General features: G+C 41.4%; 2 protein-coding genes across 9 annotated transcripts in view; both read right to left on the bottom strand.

Moving 5' to 3' along the window:
* The window catches only part of ldah (lipid droplet associated hydrolase), a 28,685-nt gene extending 22,291 nt beyond the window's left edge, over positions 1 to 6,394 (bottom strand). For 5 of the 7 annotated variants that reach the window (XM_062034889.1, XM_062034888.1, XM_062034886.1 and 2 more), the window contains exons 1-4: positions 6,320 to 6,394; positions 5,686 to 5,820; positions 799 to 933; positions 9 to 178 (exon numbers count right to left, since the gene is read on the bottom strand). In XM_062034889.1, the coding sequence (XP_061890873.1) occupies positions 9 to 178; positions 799 to 933; positions 5,686 to 5,820; positions 6,320 to 6,344 (465 nt within the window). In that variant the 5' untranslated portion in view covers positions 6,345 to 6,394. Of the gene's footprint in view, positions 1 to 8; positions 179 to 798; positions 934 to 4,131; positions 4,166 to 4,205; positions 4,254 to 5,685; positions 5,821 to 6,319 lie in introns of those variants that run through there. The other 2 variants (XM_062034890.1, XM_062034891.1) reach the window with 2 other exon arrangements.
* A 4,825-nt stretch (positions 6,395 to 11,219) lies between these two features.
* Positions 11,220 to 24,304, bottom strand: part of LOC133640722 (serine/threonine-protein kinase VRK1-like) — a 38,761-nt gene continuing 25,676 nt past the window's right edge. For both annotated transcript variants that reach the window (XM_062034294.1, XM_062034293.1), the window contains exons 9-13: positions 21,483 to 21,603; positions 21,345 to 21,403; positions 19,149 to 19,309; positions 13,235 to 13,322; positions 11,220 to 11,546 (exon numbers count right to left, since the gene is read on the bottom strand). In XM_062034294.1, the coding sequence (XP_061890278.1) occupies positions 11,404 to 11,546; positions 13,235 to 13,322; positions 19,149 to 19,309; positions 21,345 to 21,403; positions 21,483 to 21,603 (572 nt within the window). In that variant the 3' untranslated portion in view covers positions 11,220 to 11,403. The remainder of the gene's footprint in view (positions 11,547 to 13,234; positions 13,323 to 19,148; positions 19,310 to 21,344; positions 21,404 to 21,482; positions 21,604 to 24,304) is intronic.

Genomic DNA, 24,304 nt, shown 5'->3' with positions numbered 1-24,304 from the left:
TACTATACCTGGAGACTGGGGTCTCTCTTCAAGATCTCCAAAATGATGTAGCAACCAATGGAGTGTCCCACTAGGACCAGCTTGGTGTCCTTGGGGACATTCTTCTTGAGGAAAGCCAGTTTGTGGTCTATCTGCCCATCAAGACCAAACACGTCTCTGGCCCCCGTGGAGGAGGCATCTGCAACAACAATAGATAGTATGAATACACAACATACAGGCTGTTGACAACAATAGCTAGTATGAATACACAACATACAGGCTTTCCCCTTCATGTATTTCATTGTGACGGTGCACCATGGCAATATAATAGCTGCCACACCTTAAAAAATAGCATTTTTTAGGTGAAAACAAAATCAATCAATCAATCAATGTTTATTTATATAGCCCTAAATCACAAATAAAGTCATATCATGTATTAAGGTTGGACGGCAGTACCACTTACCAACTGAATTGAAAACTGTACTATACTGCCTTTATATGGTACTTTTTAGAGGTGGTATAGTACTGAATATGATTCATTAGCATCGCGGTACTATACTAGTACTGGTATACCGTAAAACCCTAATATATGGTATACTGATGTACATATATTGATGCATGGAATACACATGTTGGGCAAACAATCCATAACTGACGCCCTTTCTCTGTAAATCATGTATTCCGTAGATTAGGGGTATCAAACGTACGGCCCAGGTCCGCCAGGTGAGTTTGGTTAAGTATACAAATGAAATAAACTGCTGTTCCAAATATGTCGCCATAGCAATTCTTTCAAGTATTGAATTTGTCCACAGGTTGTACCTTGGACCATGTCCATGGACGCGGGGGGCACACAGTGTCCGGCATGACTCACAGCCCACACAGGGTGGTGGTGGCCAAAGACACTCCATAGTGTTAGCAGGAAGGTTCTGTAGAAGCCAACCACCCCGGGGTTACCTGCATGGAAGACAAACACATGAGTGGCTCCGAATAGAAAAGTAGTCTTTTCCACATACTTTAACATGAGGGGCTGAGGTGTTGACAACAATAATACTGCATGTAATCCAGCCCTATACGTGGCGTCCCACCACAGATACATTTGGACCACTGCTAAATATTGGTGCAACATGTTGAGGACTCTATGTTTACTTGCGGCTCAAAGAGCTACCGTCTTTCTACTTAATCATATATTGGGCTGAAAGTACTGTGTTGGTATTATTTAACTAAACCTGGCACACCGCCATGGCAAAATCTTAGCCGCCACACATTCAAAATATGTTTGTTTTAAACAAATTAAAGTAATATAATGTATTGTAGCCTCCAGAAGAAGTCTAAAATTATTTTAACTTTTATTGCCAATCTTATGCTAAAAAAGGGCTCTATTCCAACCGCTTTGGTCTCCGTGCAACACTTCCTCGCTCTCCGCCAGTCCACTTCCAGACACAATGTCTGTGGCGTTTTGCTAGCAGGAGACATCTACCACTTTTTATGGGCATTTAGTAGCAGTCGTGCAGTGCATCTACATTGACGCAACTTCTTTTTTCACTTCACTACTGTGCTGAAGACGCAACAAATGCATACTTCAAGAAGTTTTTATCATGTAGGACAGGGGTCACCAACCTTTTTGAAAGCAAGAGCTACTTCTTGGGTAGTGATTAATGCGAAGGGCTACCAGTTTGATACACACTTCAATAAATTGACAGAAATAGCCAATTTTCTCAATTTACCTTTAACTCTATGTTATTATTAATAATTAATGATATTTATCTTTGTGGAAACACTGAACATCTTAATGATTTCTCACAATAAATATATATAGAACAGATAAATATCAATATGCAACACTTTATGCACATTTTTCAAATTGAACATTTTCAAATGATGACTTCTAAGACAGTCTTGTGAAATCACAATATCCCATTTTAACTAGCTAGCCACTAACATTTTTTTTTAACAAATCATGAATTACTTTGCACCATGTTTGTACAAATAATAACTCATGTAAAATACAAAAGTCAACTTTCCAATTTTTAAATAAATCATGTCACACTTTGAACTGGACACCAAATGTGTTATCTGTTTCTTTGTCAGTTAGTGAAGACCAAGTCTTTCAAATATTTTCTTGGATTTTCAAATTCTATTTGAGTTTTGTCTCTCTTTGAATTAAAAATGTCTAGCAAAGCGAGACCAGCTTGCTAGTAAATAAATAACATTTAAAAAATAGAGGCAGCTCACTGGTAAGTGCTGCTATTTGAGCTATTTCTAGAACAGGCCAGCGGGCTACACATCTGGTCCTTACGGGCTACCTGGTGCCCGCGGGCACCGCGTTGGTGACCCCTGATGTAGGATGTATGTTGGTCATATATTTTCTACGTGAGAAAACAACAGTCATTTGAAAAAATACTAAAAGGACACCAAATTGCAGCAATTAAATTAATTTTAATCAGCCCATAAGTCCCCTAGCAAATATGAGATTAGAAAAGGATGTTGCTGAATCGAGGATGTGTCTAATATTTGTCATTTCTGACTGTCTAATTATGTTGAAACGTACACGTGACGTTAGGACATCTTTGGGCGCCTCTTGGGGGTAACAATTCAATTCAGAATCGATTCTCGATTCCAAAATCAATACTTTTTCATGACATTGTGTGCCAGTTCTATGATTGACTACATTCCTCCATAGAATAGTTAACAGCTCTGATAAATTCATGCCGTGAGTTTCCCACCTAGGCCTTCAGTGATGTCTGACTTCAATGATGACCTCTCAAAATAGCATCACTGATGTCACCACACGACCATTGCTGGATAAATACTACACAGGAACACATTTATGCAAAACAGGTTATTTTCTGGGGCATTTAAAAATCAATTAAAAAGGCATTAGCAATTAAAACATATACCTTGTATTTCTCTGCTTGACTTATGCAATTTCCGGTCAATAAAGTTTGATTGAAAGTACACACTTCTTAAAGATGTATTACCTGCCTTGACCACATGGTGGCGACAAATACACATGTAACAATGTTCATTAAATGACAAGCACTTTAACAACGAGAGTTTACTACTTCTAGTTGTAACAGAACAGCTACTGTCAACAACTTGGGATCTGATTGGCTATCACAACTGTCTATCAACTGTATGTGCCTGTTCACTTACGGTGCACACACATTGTTGATTCTGAAAGCAGATTTGGTACAGCATGGCAACATAAGCTAGCTGAATTCGGATTGGATAGGGTTAGGGCAGTGGTTCTTAACCTGGGTTGGATGGAACCCTAGGGGTTTGGTGAGTCGGGCTCAGGAGGTCAAGACACACCCGACACATCGTGTAAATAAAAACTTCTCCCTATCGGCGTATTACGGATACGACAACAGCAGAAGTCAGACTGATTTGCAGGTGTGTCATTTGTTGTGAGTTTATGTTGGTTTTGTTGTTTGAACAAGGTGATGTTCATGCACGCTTCATCAAGTGCACCACTAATAAAACATGCTAACACTTTAGTATGGGGAACATATTCACCATTAATTAGTTGCTTATTAACATGCAAATTAGTAACATATTGGCTCTTAACTAATCATTATTAAGTACTTATTAATGCCTTATTCGGCATGGCCTTATTATAACCCTAACCCTCTAACCCTCGCCCTAACCCTCTAATCCTAACCCTAACCAAATAACTCTAAATTAAGTCTTTGCTACTTAGAATATGTTCCCCATACTAAAGTGTTACCAAAAACATATAACTTTGTCTTGAATTTGAAGAAATACAACATTTTATTTTTCACTAAAGAAGGGGTCGGTGAATGCGCATATGAAGCTGGTGAGGTTCCGTACCTCCAACAAGGTTAAGAACCACTGGGTTAGGGTTATTGGCAGCACCAAGAAAGAAGGTGAGGATTGGCAGCACCAAGAAAGAAGGTGATGATTGGCAGCACCAAGAAAGAAGGTGATGATTGGCAGCACCAAGAAAGAAGGTGATGATTGGCAGCACCAGTAAAGAAGGTGATGATTGGCAGCACCAGTAAAGAAGGTGATGATTGGCAGCACCAGTAAAGAAGGTGATGATTGGCAAATAACTCACCAGGAACAATAAGAACCAGCAGTTTGTGTTCAGAGTTGAGATGTTTAGGACCACATGATTGGCAACTAACTCACCAGGAATAATAAGAACCAGCAGTTTGTGTTCAGAGTTAAGATGTTTAGGACCACATGATTGGCAACTAACTCACCAGGAATAATAAGAACCAGCAGTTTGTGTTCAGAGTTGAGATGTTTAGGACCACATGATTGGCAACTAACTCACCAGGAATAATAAGAACCAGCAGTTTGTGTTCAGAGTTGAGATGTTTAGGACCACATGATTGGCAACTAACTCACCAGGAATAATAAGAACCAGCAGTTTGTGTTCAGAGTTGAGATGTTTAGGACCACATGATTGGCAACTAACTCACCAGGAATAATAAGAACCAGCAGTTTGTGTTCAGAGTTGAGATGTTTAAGACCACATGATTGGCAACTAACTCACCAGGAATAATAAGAACCAGCAGTTTGTGTTCAGAGTTGAGATGTTTAGGACCACATGATTGGCAACTAACTCACCAGGAATAATAAGAACCAGCAGTTTGTGTTCAGAGTTGAGATGTTTAGGACCACATGATTGGCAACTAACTCACCAGGAATAATAAGAACCAGCAGTTTGTGTCCAGAGTTGAGATGTTTAGGACCACATGATTGGCAACTAACTCACCAGGAATAATAAGAACCAGCAGTTTGTGTCCAGAGTTGAGATGTTTAGGACCACATGATTGGCAACTAACTCACCAGGAATAATAAGAACCAGCAGTTTGTGTCCAGAGTTGAGATGTTTAGGACCACATGATTGGCAACTAACTCACCAGGAATAATAAGAACCAGCAGTTTGTGTTCAGAGTTGAGATGTTTAGGACCACATGATTGGCAACTAACTCACCAGGAATAATAAGAACCAGCAGTTTGTGTTCAGAGTTGAGATGTTTAGGACCACATGATTGGCAACTAACTCACCAGGAATAATAAGAACCAGCAGTTTGTGTTCAGAGTTGAGATGTTTAGGACCACATGATTGGCAACTAACTCACCAGGAATAATAAGAACCAGCAGTTTGTGTTCAGAGTTGAGATGTTTAGGACCACATGATTGGCAACTAACTCACCAGGAATAATAAGAACCAGCAGTTTGTGTTCAGAGTTGAGATGTTTAGGACCACATGATTGGCAACTAACTCACCAGGAATAATAAGAACCAGCAGTTTGTGTCCAGAGTTGAGATGTTTAGGACCACATGATTGGCAACTAACTCACCAGGAATAATAAGAACCAGCAGTTTGTGTCCAGAGTTGAGATGTTTAGGACCACATGATTGGCAACTAACTCACCAGGAATAATAAGAACCAGCAGTTTGTGTCCAGAGTTGAGATGTTTAGGACCACATGATTGGCAACTAACTCACCAGGAATAATAAGAACCAGCAGTTTGTGTTCAGAGTTGAGATGTTTAGGACCACATGATTGGCAACTAACTCACCAGGAATAATAAGAACCAGCAGTTTGTGTTCAGAGTTGAGATGTTTAGGACCACATGATTGGCAACTAACTCACCAGGAATAATAAGAACCAGCAGTTTGTGTTCAGAGTTGAGATGTTTAGGACCACATGATTGGCAACTAACTCACCAGGAATAATAAGAACCAGCAGTTTGTGTTCAGAGTTGAGATGTTTAGGACCACATCGTAGAAGTTCAGTGATGGCTCCGCAGCAGTAGATGAAGTCTGTCTGGGCAACATCGCTCATGTTTGCCAGCACAGCACCTGAGAAAAGGGAAACACGGTATAAAGTCCTTGGCAAGATTGTCAACACATGTCACGTGACAGTGGGTCCAAAGTGACTCCACGTCACGAGTACATAGTGACACTTTTCATAAGATCGTTTAAAAATGAGTATATAGTATATGAGTATATAGTATATGAGTATATACTATATGAGTATATACTATATGAGTATAGTAGGAGTATATAGTATATGAATATATAGTATATAAGTATACAGTATATGAGTATATAGTATATGAGTATATAGTATATAGTGACACACTTTTCATAAGATGGTTTAAAAAGATTGTTTATACCGAACTTGACGCTTAATTCTGTGTTTATTGGCTAACATTTCATTAGCTTGACGTCACCGTCGTGAATAATAATGCTTAATACCAATAATATTCCACATAACTTCTAACGCTAGGTTGAAAGTGTCCAACTTGATATTTGTCACATTTAAATGATAAAGATGAAGTTTATTCCTTCAATTTACCGCTGGCGGCTGCTGGGACGTCCATTGATGACTTCCTGTTTACTTCTGGGGCGGAAGACTTCTTCTTCGTGGATTGGCCGGAAGTCACCCTGACGAAAGACTTTCTGCCACCTAGCGGATTGCAGAGGTACTGACACTTTGCAGGGGCATGAAGCACAAGGCCTAGTTCAAAAAGGATGTATTTTAAATGATATTTATTCTGAAAGAGTTTACAAAATGTAAAATAAACTTCAATTATATGTATTTTTTAGCAAAAAAAAAAAAAAAAGCATTATTGTGGTAGAAGTATACTTGGATGAACAACATATACTCCACAGGGGGGAAAGCTACTTCGCTGACCAAAGTTCCAGAGTCAGAGCATGACACCATCACTCACACTAAGAACTTACATTGAGAGTCAGAGCATGACACCATCACTCACACACACAAATAAGAACTTAGATTGAGAGTCAGAGCATGACACCATCACTCACACACACACAAATAAGAACTTAGATTGAGAGTCAGAGCATGACACCATCACTCACACACACAAATAAGAACTTAGATTGAGAGTCAGAGCATGACACCATCACTCACACTAAGAACTTAGATTGAGAGTCAGAGCATGACACCATCACTCACACACACAAATAAGAACTTAGATTGAGAGTCAGAGCATGACACCATCACTCACACACACACAAATAAGAACTTAGATTGAGAGTCAGAGCATGACACCATCACTCACACACACACAAATAAGAACTTAGATTGAGAGTCAGAGCATGACACCATCACTCACACACACAAATAAGAACTTAGATTGAGAGTCAGAGCATGACACCATCACTCACACACACACATAAGAACTTAGATTGAGAGTCAGAGCATGACACCATCACTCACACACACAAATAAGAACTTAGATTGAGAGTCAGAGCATGACACCATCACTCACACTAAGAACTTAGATTGAGAGTCAGAGCATGACACCATCACTCACACACACAAATAAGAACTTAGATTGAGAGTCAGAGCATGACACCATCACTCACACACACACAAATAAGAACTTAGATTGAGAGTCAGAGCATGACACCATCACTCACACACACACAAATAAGAACTTAGATTGAGAGTCAGAGCATGACACCATCACTCACACACACACAAATAAGAACTTAGATTGAGAGTCAGAGCATGACACCATCACTCACACTAAGAACTTAGATTGAGAGTCAGAGCATGACACCATCACTCACACTAAGAACTTAGATTGAGAGTCAGAGCATGACACCATCACTCACACACACACATAAGAACTAAGTAATAACAAAATAAAAACTACAATAAACATAATAAAAATACAAAGCAGTGCTTTTGTGTCATGTGTGCAGGGTATTCATCCAGTGTGAATATACAAATGTAGACTACAAATGAATGATTTAATATAAATATATGTTACTCATGTAAATGATGTTTATATTGTTTCTGTATACATTGATTTATGAAACGTGTATACAAAGTATTGAATAATGGAAATTCAATACAGAACACTGCAGAAAGTAAAGAGCCTGTTTAAGAAACACTACAGTACAGTTGAGTGTTTGCAACGTGAACTAGCAAAGATAAAAACATGTGTGCCTGTCTCACATAAGGAGTGTGAATGACAGACACAAGAAGTTCAGTTCCTCTTTAAGGGGCTGATTAAAACTAATTCAATTGATGTGTTTTGATAGTTTTGGTGTCTGCTGGATCTTTTTTTATATGAAAAACCCCACTTCTTGCCATATCAATGTTCTTGGGTCTGGAACATTCCAACAAACGCCAGCAGAATGTCCCACTTCCTGAAGTCCCAGGAGACTTGAAGACCAAAGTTAAAGATGGGAGCTTGATTTGACTCAAGTCCAGTTGGATACAAATGGGGACCATAGCACATAACACAGAAGAGGGCATACCTGGAATGTTGCATCTTGGTGGACTGACCTTGTAAACCTGGACTCCAACCTGCTGCTGACCTTCTACCGCTCATCCATTGAGAGCCTGCTGACATACTGCATCACAGCATGGTACGGCAGCTGCACCGCTGCAGACAGGGAGAGGCTCCAGAGAGTGGTAAAGGCTCCCCTCCCTGGTAGACATGTACACCTCCCGCTACCTCAGCAGAGCTACCAACATCATCAAGGACAGCTTTGACCTGTTTGACCTGCTGCCCTCAGGAAGGCGCTACAGGGTCATCAGGTCTAAGACAAACAGACTCAAGAACAGTTTTTTCACTAAAGCCATAACCACGGTGAACTCTCATAGGCACTGATTTTAGTTTAGCACCGCTCTGTGTGCAATTTGTACTTTCCAGCCAGTCTGAATGCTTCTGTATATAGTATAATATTTATTCCTGTAAACACATTCTGAACATTCCTTCTCAGGACTGGACTGTGCAACTTACCTACTTTTGCACTATTTTTCTTTCTTTTCTTCTATGTTTTGCATATTTGTAGATAGTCACACTGATACTGGAGTTGCTTTTAATTGTACCTGTGTATAGTGACAATAAAAGACATTCTATTCTATTCATGTATTCAGTATTGTATTTTGTATCCCGAGGCGGTGGAAAACTTGATGTTTCTGTTTTATATCCTGTGATCTATTCAACTCTATGAAGGTTCTTGTGCTGGTCCTTGTCATCTCAGGGTGTTTAATTGATCGCAACCCAACTGTTTGGTTTGTTTTGGAAGACGTTTCTCAGATTATTCAGAACTAGTCCCAATCTAATGTAAGTCTATGAGCACGAACCGATGAAGCCAAGTCAGATGAAACGTCTTTCGAGCCATTGAACACCCTGAGAAGAGAGCAACTACAGTATGTTGTCTTGATTATGGTCTAAATGAAGCAGTATTGTGTTGGCACTGAGTGGTTCTACACGAAACTCAAAGCTATAGTTTGTTTACCAGAGTTCTTCATACAGTCGGTGTATGATGTACTCCCAAGCCCGTCCACAGACTCCACTTTGCTCTCTGCCAGAAAGATGGATGGTTGGAGCACATCTTGAGCTGCTGCCTTTGGAGACGGGCGTTATCGCTGGTGCCCTGATCAAGTGCTGCGGGTCATTGCAGAGGTCATCGGCACAGGGATCTCCACCAGCAAACACCAACAACCAGCAAGGCAGTCCATCACCTTTGTTAGAGTTGGGAAGAAGCCACAACGGCACCGGAGTCAAGCAAAGAGGCTGCTGGCAACATCTCGGGACTGGCAGCTGAAGGTTGACCTAGGGAGATAGCTCAAGTTCCCAGAGAACATGGTAGTGACCACACTCAGGCCTGACATAGTCCTGGTGTCTGAAACAACGAGGTTCAAGTTCCCAGAGAACATGGCGGTGACCACACTCAGGCCTGACATAGTCCTGGTGTCTGAAACAACGAGGTTCAAGTTCCCAGAGAACATGGCGGTGACCACACTCAGGCCTGACATAGTCCTGGTGTCTGAAACAACGAGGTTCAAGTTCCCAGAGAACATGGCGGTGACCACACTCAGGCCTAACATAGTCCTGGTGTCTGAAACAAGGAGGTTCAAGTTCCCAGAGAACATGGCAGTGACCACACTCAGGCCTAACATAGTCCTGGTGTCTGAAACAACGAGGTTCAAGTTCCCAGAGAACATGGCAGTGACCACACTCAGGCCTAACATAGTCCTGGTGTCTGAAACAACGAGGTTCAAGTTCCCAGAGAACATGGTAGTGACCACACTCAGGCCTGACATAGTCCTGGTGTCTGAAACAACGAGGTTCAAGTTCCCAGAGAACATGGTGGTGACCACACTCAGGCCTGACATAGTCCTGGTGTCTGAAACAAGGAGGTTCAAGTTCCCAGAGAACATGGTAGTGACCACACTCAGGCCTGACATAGTCCTGGTGTCTGAAACAACGAGGTTCAAGTTCCCAGAGAACATGGTGGTGACCACACTCAGGCCTGATATAGTCCTGGTGTCTGAAACAAGGAGGTTCAAGTTCCCAGAGAACATGGTAGTGACCACACTCAGGCCTGACATAGTCCTGGTGTCTGAAACAACGAGGTTCAAGTTCCCAGAGAACATGGTGGTGACCACACTCAGGCCTGACATAGTCCTGGTGTCTGAAACAAGGAGGTTCAAGTTCCCAGAGAACATGGTGGTGACCACACTCAGGCCTGACATAGTCCTGGTGTCTGAAACAAGGAGGTTCAAGTTCCCAGAGAACATGGTAGTGACCACACTCAGGCCTGACATAGTCCTGGTGTCTGAAACAACGAGGTTCAAGTTCCCAGAGAACATGGTAGTGACCACACTCAGGCCTGACATAGTCCTGGTGTCTGAAACAACGAGGTTCAAGTTCCCAGAGAACATGGCAGTGACCACACTCAGGCCTAACATAGTCCTGGTGTCTGAAACAAGGAGGTTCAAGTTCCCAGAGAACATGGCAGTGACCACACTCAGGCCTAACATAGTCCTGGTGTCTGAAACAACGAGGTTCAAGTTCCCAGAGAACATGGTAGTGACCACACTCAGGCCTGACATAGTCCTGGTGTCTGAAACAAGGAGGTTCAAGTTCCCAGAGAACATGGTAGTGACCACACTCAGGCCTGACATAGTCCTGGTGTCTGAAACAAGGAGGTTCAAGTTCCCAGAGAACATGGTAGTGACCACACTCAGGCCTGACATAGTCCTGGTGTCTGAAACAAGGAGGTTCAAGTTCCCAGAGAACATGGTAGTGACCACACTCAGGCCTGACATAGTCCTGGTGTCTGAAACAACGAGGTTCAAGTTCCCAGAGAACATGGTAGTGACCACATTTAGGCCTGACATAGTCCTGGTGTCTGATACAAGGAGGTGAGTGGTCCTTCAGTCACTGTAAACAAGTCCTCCGCAACAATTAGGACAAGTGCCATTAAAGCAAAACGTCTTTATTACTAAAAATTCAGTTTGATGGCACAAATAAAGAAGTAGAATATTCTAATGCCACCTGCAGATCTTCAACATTCAACCCCAGCAAATACAACCAAGCAAATTAAATGAAGGAAACAAAACAAGAACACATTGATGTGCATGGTGGCTTGAAGAAGATGTAGCAGTTAGGTGATTTTCCTGGGCCTGCCTCGAGGTTTTTTAACGAGTACAGGTGAGTCCTTCAAGGTTTCAGAGTCATCCTGCAATCCGATGCTTGGAGCCTTCTTAGGTGTTTGGGGCTTTGTAGGACTCTTCACACCACTCACGTCTGCATCAAAACAAAACAATGCTGTTTAGATTAAAGACTGTCCTAATACTACTTTTTCACTACCCATGTTGGAACCTTGAGTGCTGGCCAATACTGACACTATTCAAATACAATATGAGCAGGAATCTTAGTACATCATTTACTACCCTATTTTCACACCAGTATTTAAGCCACACCTACTACATTTTAGAAGAAAAAACTGTGTTCCATATATTAGCTGCACCGGACTATAAGCTGCAGATATATATACATATAGATATAAATATATATATATGTGTTGTGAAATGACTTATTTACACAGAAATAGTATGTAAATGTTTATTTACATACCTTACTTGTTTCCAAACTGTGTCTGTAACACGCCAGTAAAACGGTCAAAATTAAAAATAAGTTTCTTACAAGTAGCATTATCACTGGAGGACGAGGAATAGCTAAACATGCTTCACTACACACCGAAGGAGGATACAATAGCTCACCGCTAGCAACAAGCTAGCACTCCTGAATGTAAACAAATGCCATGGGTGCATCTACACCTGACATCCACTGTAATGATACCAATTACAAGAGCGTATCTAGTCAATACTACTATGATTACATCGATATTTTTTATCATTTTTATAAAATTCATATTATGTTTATAAAGTCAGTAAATATGTCCCTGGACAGATGAGGACTTTGAATATGAACGATTTATGATCCTGTAACTACTTGGTATCACATCCATACTGTTGGAAGCAGATCAGAATCATATCCATATTTAAGTGTTACTTCTTTCTAAACTCCTATAGTCATATAAAGAATGGCTAGTATTCTTCTTTCTTTAGAGTCTCATAGTAAGGTGTCGGCCTTCTAGATTGGAATGTGTCAGAGTAGAGATAACTCGGAGTAGTCTAAACAACGGGAGTGGGGGCGAGGGACAGAGGGAAGATCACGGGACTTCCGGGGGTTTGAGAGGAGACCGAGCTAGACCGGGCGAGGGAACGCTGGTGTACTAGATTGGTCTCACGTTTGTCCTCTAAGCTTTGAGAATAAACCACAAAATACCAACTACTGCCTGTTGATTGAATATAAACATCAGCTTATTGCCATAAAAAGAATCTGGGAGAGATTAGCAATTGAATTCTCCATTGGAGGAATGCTGGTCAACGCAACAATACCTAAATGTGTGGTGTCGCCCAAAACTAATGTCAAGTATCAAAGAAGAGAATAAGTGATTATTACATTTTAACAGAAGTGTAGATAGAACATGTTCAAACAGAAAATAAGCAGATATTAACAGTAAATGAACAAGTAGATGAATAATCCATTTTTACAGTTTGTCCCTCATAATGTGTACAAAATAATAGGTGTATAAATGACACAATATGTTACTACTAATTAGGAGTCTTTGTTTGTTTACTTACTACTAAAAGACAAGTTGTCTAGTATGTTCAACATTTTATTTAAGGCCAAAATGACAATAATAAACATATGTTTCATGTACACTAACATTTTTTGTTAAAATAAAGACAATAATGACATTTTTTTTGTGGTCCCCTTTATTTAGAAAAGTACCAAAAAGTATCAAAATAATTATAGTAGCGGTAGCAAAATATTGGTATGGTTCCAACAGTAATACAGACATTGTGATAGTTTGCCATATCAATATACCGTCACACTCAGATTTAGGAGGGAAAACAACATATTACCTTTGTTTTTGAAGACTTTTCTCCTTTTTGTTGGCGCGCCATCAGTGTCTTGACTCATCTCTGCCGCGTTCTTTCTCTTCATCACCCCCTAGAGGAAGAAGACAGTGCACTTTTTTACAACCATCAACTCCATTTGTCCAAACAGCAGACACTGGAGAGGCTATTGTAAATATTAGGCTACCAAATGACCACAATTTCAACTCATATTCCTCTCAGTCTACAATTCAATTCATCATAATTAGTCACCACTTGCAACTAGGGATGTCTGATAATGGCTTTTTGCCAATATCCGATATTCCGATATTGTCCAACTCTTTAATTACCGATACCGATATCAACCAATATATGCAGTCGTGGAATTAACACATTATTATGCCTAATTTGGACAACCAGGTATGGTGAAGATAAGGTCCTTTTTTTAAAAATTAGTAAAATAAGATAAATAAATTAAAAACATTTTCTTCAATAAAAAAGAAAGTACAACAATATAAAAACAGTTACATAGAAACTAGTAATGAATGAAAATGAGTAAAATTAACTGTTAAAGGTTAGTACTATTAGTGGACCAGTCATGTGTGCTTACGGACTGTAACCCTTGCAGACTGTATTGATATATAATGTAGGAAGCAGAATATTAATAACAGAAAGAAACAACCCTTTTGTGTGAATGAGTGTAAATGGGGGAGGGAGGTTTTTTGGCTTGGTGCACTAATTGTAAGTATCTTGTGTTTTTTATGTGGATTTAATAAAAAAACAACAAAAAAACAAAAAAAACAAAAAACGATACCGATAATTTCCGATATTACATTTTAACGCATATATCGGCCGATAATATCGGCAGGCCGATATTATCGGACATCTCTACTTGCAACCAATCAGTCTACAATATTCACTTTTCCACCGCATTACACCGAGTGAAAGATAGATGATAGTTCTACATAGTAACGGTGTAACGGTACACAAAAATTTGGGTTCGGTACGTACCTCGGTTTCGAGGTCACGGTTCGGTTCATTTTCGGTACAGTAAGAAAACAACAAAATATAAATTTTTGGGTTATTTATTTACCAAATTTGTAAAATCTTCCACTAAAAATATTTTTCTTAGTGTAATATTTGATGTGAAGTAATGGGAACCTTGGATAGGTCAATCATTCATAATAACATTGATTTTGATTCAATATTATGTTTTGAGCAATGACAGTTTGAAAAAAAACAAAACAGTTTTGTTTTATTAGTCAAAATTGCAACTTTTTCTAAATGACATTTAACCTTTAAGCTTTTTTATTTCACTTTTGTTATGTTTTTGTTTTTGAATAGTATTTTTAGAATGTGCCGTGGGCCTTTAAAACATTAGCTGCAAATGGCCTCCGGGGCACACTTTTCACACCCCTGCTATAGATAATACAAAATTAAATGTGATAAATCTATGGATAAAAAGCAGAGCCTGGCGACGCATGCGCGTTTATCATAACTCTCTCTCTCTCTCTCTCTCTGCCCCTCCCTCACCAATGCTGCTGTTTGTTTTGTTTTTAACCCCTTCTTAACCCTGAACGTACATTGAAAATACACGCAACCCTAACTCAAAATGCCGGACATTTGAGGCGTTTAAGAAACTCCGCCCTGACAGCTCCGCAAAAGAGGACATGTCCGGTGAAAAGGGGACGTATGGTCAGTCTATCCTAGCCTGTTAGCTGCTAGCATGCCGTGTGTTGTGCCTCGGTGTGCATTGTTTACACAACGTGCGTTACGCTACTTAATATGTTTGTGTGGAAACTCATTCGGTACACCTCCGAACCGAACCGGAACCCCCGTACCGAAACGGTTCAATACAAATACACGTAGCGTTACACCCTTACTACATAGTGAACATACTGTTGTTTATTACAGCGCCAGAAGAAATGAACACATTCTGCAAAACAACATATAATAAAGTTGTAGACTTTCATTTGTGCACTGGTGGCAAAGTTGTGTGCACAGTTGCAGGTTATTGCATGTATATACTGTGTGTGTTCTGGACTGGAACTTCTGCTCAATGCTTTATTGCCCAAGTTTGTCTGCTTTATACTCGGCTATGCACATCCTTTGGGCAGATTTCAAGGAGGCGCTAGCAGTGAACTCCCCTGGTGTTGCAATAAAGACTTTCCTGTAGCATCTGCAAAGATTGCTGGCCCCCTGCCACGTTCCTGGAGCGTACCGTGACACTCGGCTTTGGCATGGTACTTACAGCTTTGGTGAAACTGAAGCTACTTCTTGCTAATCACTTTGTTTGTTGACTCTGGGATCATTGATGAAATCTATGGATAGGGCCAGCTGGCTAACTTGTCCGATATGTTCCCATCAGCGTCATGTGAAGTGAAGTGAATTATATTTATATAGCGCTTTTCTCTAGTGACTCAAAGCGCTTTACATAGTGAAACCCAATATCTAAGTTACATTTAAACCAGTGTGGGAGGCACTGGGAGCAGGTGGGTAAAGTGTCTTGCCCAAGGACACAACGGCAGTGACTAGGATGGCGGAAGCGGGGATCGAACCTGCAACCCTCAAGTTGCTGGCACATGACATGCACTCGCATTAATGACATCACACAATTCCTATAATGTTACATACATTTGATACTACTGTTTTCTGGCTTTTTGACAGCGCTAGTAAATACAAAAAGAATACATTTGATTTGTTATGGTTTGTCAGTGTCAATGACTCATTAAAACAAGTCACTCAGCCCATCAATAATTTAGGGGTAAATCATTTTTTCTGCATACACACAAGGGAACCTGAAAGTCAGGTACTGCACTTTTGACTCCAATGTTGTGGATTACAATACCATATTTGGCGGTACATGTGCATATTTTGGAAGCAGTGAGAACTGGAAGGTTTCTTTCTGTATTGTATGGTAACGAGACTACTCCACTTCCATTTTCAAGAACCCGACTTAAACAAGTTGAAAAACTTCTTGGGGTGTTACCATTTAGTGGTCAATTGTACGGAATATGTACTTCACTGTGCAACCTACTAATAAAAGTCTCAATCAATCAATCAATCAAAAGAAAAGCAATCAGTCCATAAAATCATCACGATTGATTGCAAAAAGCTTGTGGTTTTTGGCAGGGCTTCAAATACTGACTTCCTGCATTCAAATATAAATCACTGGTTTATTTATACTACACAGGAAATCTCTTTCAGTACTAACAAGATGTAAAAATCATGATTATGAAAAACACAAGTGATTTAAGTGTTGTAAAATGAAAATATGGCTTTGTAATTGCCAACATCGAAAGTCACTATGTGAAAATAGGGGGCAGATAACTTATTTCTGCTCCTTTTCATTCATCATTTACTTCAATGTTATGTTGATTTATTTGTAGTTTTATTCCTTGGTTTGATTTTTGTGAAGGAAATAACAAACTGAAGTGAACAAACTGTCTGACCCATACAAAAGGGCAAAGTGCACATGAACTACACAAATGAGGTCTTTACTTTTCATAATCTCTAATCAGTATGTGGATAAAGACACACAAGACCAGGGACCACAGGAACAAGACCAGGGACCACAGGAACAAGACCAGGGACCACAGGAACAAGACCAGGGACTGCCACAAAACTGGATTGGTCTTAAGGACTATCAGCAAGAAGTCGTCCATTGCAATGCTGTTCAACTATCTTTTAACCATATTTATTAGGATCAATTCACATCCGAATCGCGATTCTTATCCATCCCGATTCTAAATAGATTCATAAATTTAAAAAAATCAATTAAAAAAAGTTAAATCTAATTTGTTTTATTTCTGGAGGAAACAGTTGAACAATAAATGGAATGGTTAGGTGGTTAACAAGGTTAACTAACACGAGTTTGAGTTGAATGGTCATGCCAGGAAGCGGCTGGAATGGTTAGGTGGTTAACAAGGTTAACTAACACGAGTTAGAGTTGAATGGTCATGCCAGGAAGCGGCTGGAATGGTTAGGTGGTTAACAAGGTTAACTAACACGAGTTAGAGTTGAATGGTCATGCCAGGAAGCGGCTGGAATGGTTAGGTGGTTAACAAGGTTAACTAACACGAGTTAGAGTTGAATGGTCATGCCAGGAAGCGGCTGGAATGGTTAGGTGGTTAACAAGGTTAACTAACACGAGTTAGAGTTGAATGGTCATGCCAGGAAGCGGCTGGAATGGTTAGGTGGTTAACAAGGTTAACTAACACGAGTTAGAGTTGAATGGTCATGCCAGGAAGCGGCTGTAATGGTTAGGTGGTTAACAAGGTTAACTAACACGAGTTAGAGTTGAATGGTCATCCCAGGAAGCGGCTGGAATGGTTAGGTGGTTAACAAGGTTAACTAACACGAGTTAGAGTTGAATGGTCATGCCAGGAAGCGGCTGGAATGGTTAGGTGGTTAACAAGGTTAACTAACACGAGTTTGAGTTGAATGGTCATGCCAGGAAGCGGCTGGAATGGTTAGGTGGTTAACAAGGTTAACTAACACGAGTTAGAGTTGAATGGTCATCCCAGGAAGCGGCTGGAATGGTTAGGTGGTTAACAAGGTTAACTAACACGAGTTACAGTTGAATGGTCATGCCAGGAAGCGGCTGGAATGGTTAGGTGGTTAACAAGGTTAACTAACACGAGTTAGAGTTGAATAGTCATCCCAGGAAGCGGCTGGAATGGTTAGGTGGTTAACAAGGTTAACTAACACAAGTTAGAGTTGAATGGTCGTCTCAGGAAGCGGCTGGAATGGTTAGGTGGTTAACAAGGTTAACTAACACGAGTTAGAGTTGAATGGTCGTCTCAGGAAGCGGCTGGAATGGTTAGGTGGTTAACAAGGTTAACTAACACGAGTTAGAGTTGAATGGTCGTCTCAGGAAGCGGCTGGAATGGTTAGGTGGTTAACAAGGTTAACTAACACGAGTTAGAGTTGAATGGTCATCCCAGGAAGCGGCTGGAATGGTTAGGTGGTTAACAAGGTTAACTAACACGAGTTAGAGTTGAATGGTCATGCCAGGAAGCGGCTGGAATGGTTAGGTGGTTAACAAGGTTAACTAACACGAGTTTGAGTTGAATGGTCATGCCAGGAAGCGGCTGGAATGGTTAGGTGGTTAACAAGGTTAACTAACACGAGTTACAGTTGAATGGTCATGCCAGGAAGCGGCTGGAATGGTTAGGTGGTTAACAAGGTTAACTAACACGAGTTAGAGTTGAATGGTCATCCCAGGAAGCGGCTGGAATGGTTAGGTGGTTAACAAGGTTAACTAACACGAGTTAGAGTTGAATGGTCATCCCAGGAAGCGGCTGGAATGGTTAGGTGGTTAACAAGGTTAACTAACACGAGTTAGAGTTGAATGGTCATCCCAGGAAGCGGCTGGAATGGTTAGGTGGTTAACAAGGTTAACTAACACGAGTTAGAGTTGAATGGTCATGCCAGGAAGCGGCTGTAATGGTTAGGTGGTTAACAAGGTTAACTAACACGAGTTAGAGTTGAATGGTCATCCCAGGAAGCGGCTGGAATGGTTAGGTGGTTAACAAGGTTAACTAACACGAGTTAGAGTTGAATGGTCATGCCAGGAAGCGACTGGAATGGTTAGGTGGTTAACAAGGTTAACTAACACGAGTTAGAGTTGAATGGTCATCCCAGGAAGCGGCTGGAATGGTTAGGTGGTTAACAAGGTTAACTAACACGAGTTAGAGTTGAATGGTCATGCCAGGAAGCGGCTGGAATGGTTAGGTGGTTAACAAGGTTAACTAACACGAGTTAGAGTTGAATGGTCATGCCAGGAAGCGGCTGGAATGGTTAGGTGGTTAACAAGGTTAACTAACATCCCTAATACTTGTGCAGGGAAGTTGTGGGTGTTTAGTAGACCGTGGTCAAACTTGGATCACTTCAAAATACATCAAAGTAAAGAAATGTCAAACATTTTCTGTGAACTCACTTTGCCAGATGTTTGCGTTCCAGCGGTGAAGTCAAGGTTACCGTCATCTACCGCCCGGATGCTAGTCAGTCCAGCCTGGAGGATGCTGCGCAACTTATCATATCTAGGTGTGTCCTGGTAGCCTAGAGACTTCACTTCCTCCATGAACTTCTGCAGCTCATCTACAACACACAACAATAATCACTTTCTTTCCGATCCTGAGACATGTGACCCTCTATTGTGGGTGTGGCAGATGCATGTATGCTAAGCTGTGACCAGACATCTGCGCTCATAAGAAATGTGTAAGATCTGGCCACATGTGGACCTGCTAGGAAATCAGTGTTTAGTTCTTAGGAACAAGAGATGCACATGCAATACCACCTTATAGCAGTTTATTAAATAGCTTTGTGGAATAAAGACAGGGGACTATTTACTTAAGATGTGACTAAGGTTTTACTACTTAGGTATAAAATACTAAAGAGTCTATCTTGCTGATTGTAGTGCACCATATGTCCCGGCAAGAAATCTTTTTAAGAACTCCGGTCTACTACAGACTCCCAGTGCCCCCAAAAAGTCTATAGTGTTTTCTGTTGGGGCTCCAGTACTCTGGAATGTTCTAGCAGTAACAGTTAGAGATGCTACCTCAGTAGAAGCATTTAAGTCCCATCTTAAAACTCATTTGTATACTCTAGCCTTTAAATAGACCCCCTTTTAGACCAGTTGATCTGCCGTCTATCTTCTCTGCTCTGCCCCCCTCTCCTTCGTGGAGAGGTTATCAGGTGACTACAGATGAAGTGCTAGCTGTTCCAAGTCGGGACCCATGGTGGACCACTCATCTGTGCATCAGTCTCTGTGCTGCTGACCTGTCTCTACTCAAGATGATCTCCTGCTGGTCCACTATGGACTGGACTCTCACACTATTAACTAGATCCACTATGGACTGGACTCTCACACTATTAACTAGATCCACTATGGACTGGACTCTCACACTATTATGTTAGATCCATTATGGACTGGACTCTCACACTATTAACTAGATCCACTATGGACTGGACTCTCACACTGTTAACTAGATCCACTATGGACTGGACTCTCACACTATTATGTTAGATCCACAATGGACTGGACTCTCACACTATTATGTTAGATCCACAATGGACTGGACTCTCACACTATTAACTGGATCCACTATGGACTGGACTCTCACACTATTAACTGGATCCACTATGGACTGGACTCTCACACTATTATGTTAGATCCATTATGGACTGGACTCTAACACTATTAACTAGATCCACTATGGACTGGACTCTCACACTATTATGTTAGATCCACTATGGACTGGACTCTCACACTATTAACTAGATCCACTATGGACTGGACTCTCACACTATTAACTAGATCCACTATGGACTGGACTCTCACACTATTATGTTAGATCCACTATGGACTGGACTCTCACACTATTATGTTAGATCCACAATGGACTGGACTCTCACACTATTAACTAGATCCACTATGGACTGGACTCTCACACTATTATGTTAGATCCACTATGGACTGGACTCTCACACTATTATGTTAGATCCACAATGGACTGGACTCTCACACTATTAACTAGATCCACTATGGACTGGACTCTCACACTATTATATTAGATCCACTATGGACTGGACTCTCACTATTATGTAAGATCCACTATGGACTGGACTCTCACACTATTAACTAGATCCACTATGGACTGGACTCTCACACTATTAACTAGATCCACTATGGACTGGACTCTCACACTATTAACTAGATCCACTATGGACTGGACTCTAACACTATTAACTAGATCCACTCCACGTCCATTGCACCGGTCACCCAGGGCGGGGGGTCCCCACATCTGCAGTCCCCTCCAAGGTTTCTAATTGTATCGCATTGGGTTGACTTTTTCCTTGCCCTGATGTGGGATCTGAGCCCAGGATGTGGTTGTGCAGACCTTTGAGACACTCGTGATTTAGGGCTACAAAAAGAGACTTTGATCGATGATTGACTATTTCCTAGACCATTGACATGCGTATTCATTATTTCTTCTACAACAATGGCCGCACCACACGGACTGTTCAGGGTCACGTCCTTGCAGTTCTCTGTCAGCGAGTGCGAGTTCATGTTAGGTCCTTGAGATAACTTACCTTCCTTTTTTCAAACCAGCCTCATTTCCTTTTAACTTACCCGGTCTGTCTTGGGAGGGGAAACATTTGGTCATGAACTCAGAGGTGCTTTTTTGACTCCTAGAGACCAAAAGTAGGATGTTTTACAATTTGTAGTTCCAGCATCCATCAACAGTTTGTGTGTTGGCAATTGACTTACTGGATCTTATAGTCTCTGACATAAAGTGGGTCCTGAAGCTTGTCCTCCCAGGGAAGAGAACCGCAGAGCCACTGAACCATGCAGTAACCCAGTATTTCCAGGTCACCCCGCCTTGAAGCAGCTGCGTGTCACATGTCAGAAGATGTGTTGACGTGATGGAACGAGATATTTTCCATATATCCATATTTAAGTGTTACTTCTTTCTAAACTCCTATAGTCATATAAAGAATAGCTAGTATTCTTCCTTCTTTGAGTCTCATAGTGAGGCGTTGGCCTTCTAGATTGGAATGTGTCAGAGTAGAGATAACTCGGAGTAGTCTAAACAAAGAGAGTGAGGGCGAGGGACAGACGGAAGATCACGGGACCTCCGGGAGAGAGGGCGTTAATTACCTCTACACCCTCTGTAGCACCTAAAGTACCACCCCACCTCGGTGGTGTTTCAAAGGCTCACATCCGTGCGTGCTAATGACATCACCACCGAAGGCCTGGTAACTTTGACCTTTGACCTTAGGAGCGGGTGCAGACAACCTGTGGCTCAGGTGGATGCCAAAACCTGGGTGACTGTGTTGCTTCTTCCGCTGGACTGTTGACAATGCCACCCGACTTCTTCCCTTTGTGGCCCAAAAGCTGAATTACACGCGTTTTCAAATTACAGGACCCTCTCCGTCCCCCAACAGGTTGGGTGACATCGACCGTTGCTGGTGCACCACACTGATAGATGGCTCTAGGATAGGCCCTTGGGCACGAGCTGACTTATTCTGGTGTTGTGGGAAGCACAGATTGTACATTAGAATCCCGACGTCAGCCGTTGGGCTTTGTGCTATGGTTAGACTGGTGACCCCACTCACCAAATTAACACCCCTTGGAACTCCTGTTTCAGCGGCCTCTCTAACTCCCCGCCGCCGTTGAGACTAACCAACCTGACTCGTGACGCCGTTGAGGGACTTGCTGAACAACTTGCCCCGACCTCCCTCAGGGCTGTTCAGATCCGCATAGCCCTTGACCGCATCCTAGCCAAGGAAGAAGGAGTGTGTGCAATGTTTGGTGACCAATGCTGTACCTTCATTCCTAACAACACTACCCCCGATGGCTCAGTTCAGAGGGCCTTAAAGGGCCTCCAGGCCCTGTCTAGGGACACATTAGACAGGTGGACTGACCTAATTAAGTCTGTCTTGGTCTCCATTCGGAGCTTTTTTGGCCATCATAGCCTCATGCGGTTGCTTTATCGCCCCTTGGGCTAAGTGTCACTAAAGGGGGTCTAGCAAAGTGGTAACTTTAAGACTTTCGAGAATTGTTGGTTTACTTCCCTGACCATGACGACATTGACGTGGACTCCCTCCATCTATCTCCCATGTAAATAAGCTGTTGTTTTATCGCTAGCTTGCTTAAAGAAAAAAAACAGCACCTACTTTAATGTAGGGCGTGCTTTAGAAGTGTTTAACTAGTAGTAAAAGATCTTATAAGAAGATCTTAAAGGGGGAGTGATGGAACGAGATATTTTCCATATATCCATATTTAAGTGTTACTTCTTTCTAAACTCCTATAGTCATATAAAGAATAGCTAGTATTCTTCCTTCTTTGAGTCTCATAGTGAGGCGTTGGCCTTCTAGATTGGAATGTGTCAGAGTAGAGATAACTCGGAGTAGTCTAAACAAAGCGAGTGAGGGCGAGGGACAGACGGAAGATCACGGGACCTCCGGGAGACCGAGCTAGACCGTTCTGGACCGGGCTAGGGAACGCTTGGGTGCTGGATTGGTCTCAGGTTTGTCCTCTAAGCTTGGAGAATAAACCACAAAATACCAACTTCTGCCTGGTGATTGAATATAAACAACAGCATATCGCCATAAAAAGAATCTGGGAGAGACTAGCAATTTGAATTCCCCATTGGAGGAATGCTGGTCAACACAACAGAAGTGAATGCAAGGACATGTCAGAAGATATGTTGACAAATGTGAAGTGAATGCAAGGACATGTCAGAAGATGTGTTGACAAAAGTGAAGTGAATGCAAGGACATGTCAGAAGATATGTTGACAAAAGTGAAGTGAATGCAAGGACATGTCAGAAGATGTGTTGACAAAAGTGAAGTGAATGCAAGGACATGTCAGAAGATATGTTGACAAAAGTGAAGTGAATGCAAGGACAAGTCAGAAGATATGTTGACAAAAGTGAAGTGAATGCAAGGACATGTCAGAAGATATGTTGACAAATGTGAAGTGAATGCAAGGACGTGTCAGAAGATATGTTGACAAATGTGAATTGAATGCAAGGACGTGTCAGAAGATATGTTGACAAATGTGAAGTGAATGCAAGGACATGTCAGAGGATATGTTGACAAATGTGAAGTGAATGCAAGGACATGTCAGAAGATATGTTGACAAAAGTGAAGTGAATGCAAGGACATGTCAGAAGATATGTTGACAAAAGTGAAGTGAATGCAAGGACATGTCAGAAGATATGTTGACAAAAGTGAAGTGAATGCAAGGACATGTCAGAAGATATGTTGACAAATGTGAAGTGAATGCAAGGACGTGTCAGAAGATATGTTGACAAATGTGAAGTGAATGCAAGGACGTGTCAGAAGATATGTTGACAAATGTGAAGTGAATGCAAGGACGTGTCAGAAGATATGTTGACAAATGTGAAGTGAATGCAAGGACGTGTCAGAACATATGTTGACAAATGTGAAGTGAATGCAAGGACGTGTCAGAAGATATGTTGACAAAAGTGAAGTGAATGCAAGGACGTGTCAGAAGATATGTTGACAAAAGTGAAGTGAATGCAAGGACGTGTCAGAAGATATGTTGACAAAAGTGAAGTGAAT

This window comes from Entelurus aequoreus, linkage group LG23, assembly GCF_033978785.1.
Source record: "Entelurus aequoreus isolate RoL-2023_Sb linkage group LG23, RoL_Eaeq_v1.1, whole genome shotgun sequence".
Classification (NCBI taxonomy): domain Eukaryota; kingdom Metazoa; phylum Chordata; class Actinopteri; order Syngnathiformes; family Syngnathidae; genus Entelurus; species Entelurus aequoreus.
The sequence above is the reverse complement of the archived record's forward strand: the minus strand, read 5'-3'. Positions and strand labels throughout refer to the sequence as shown.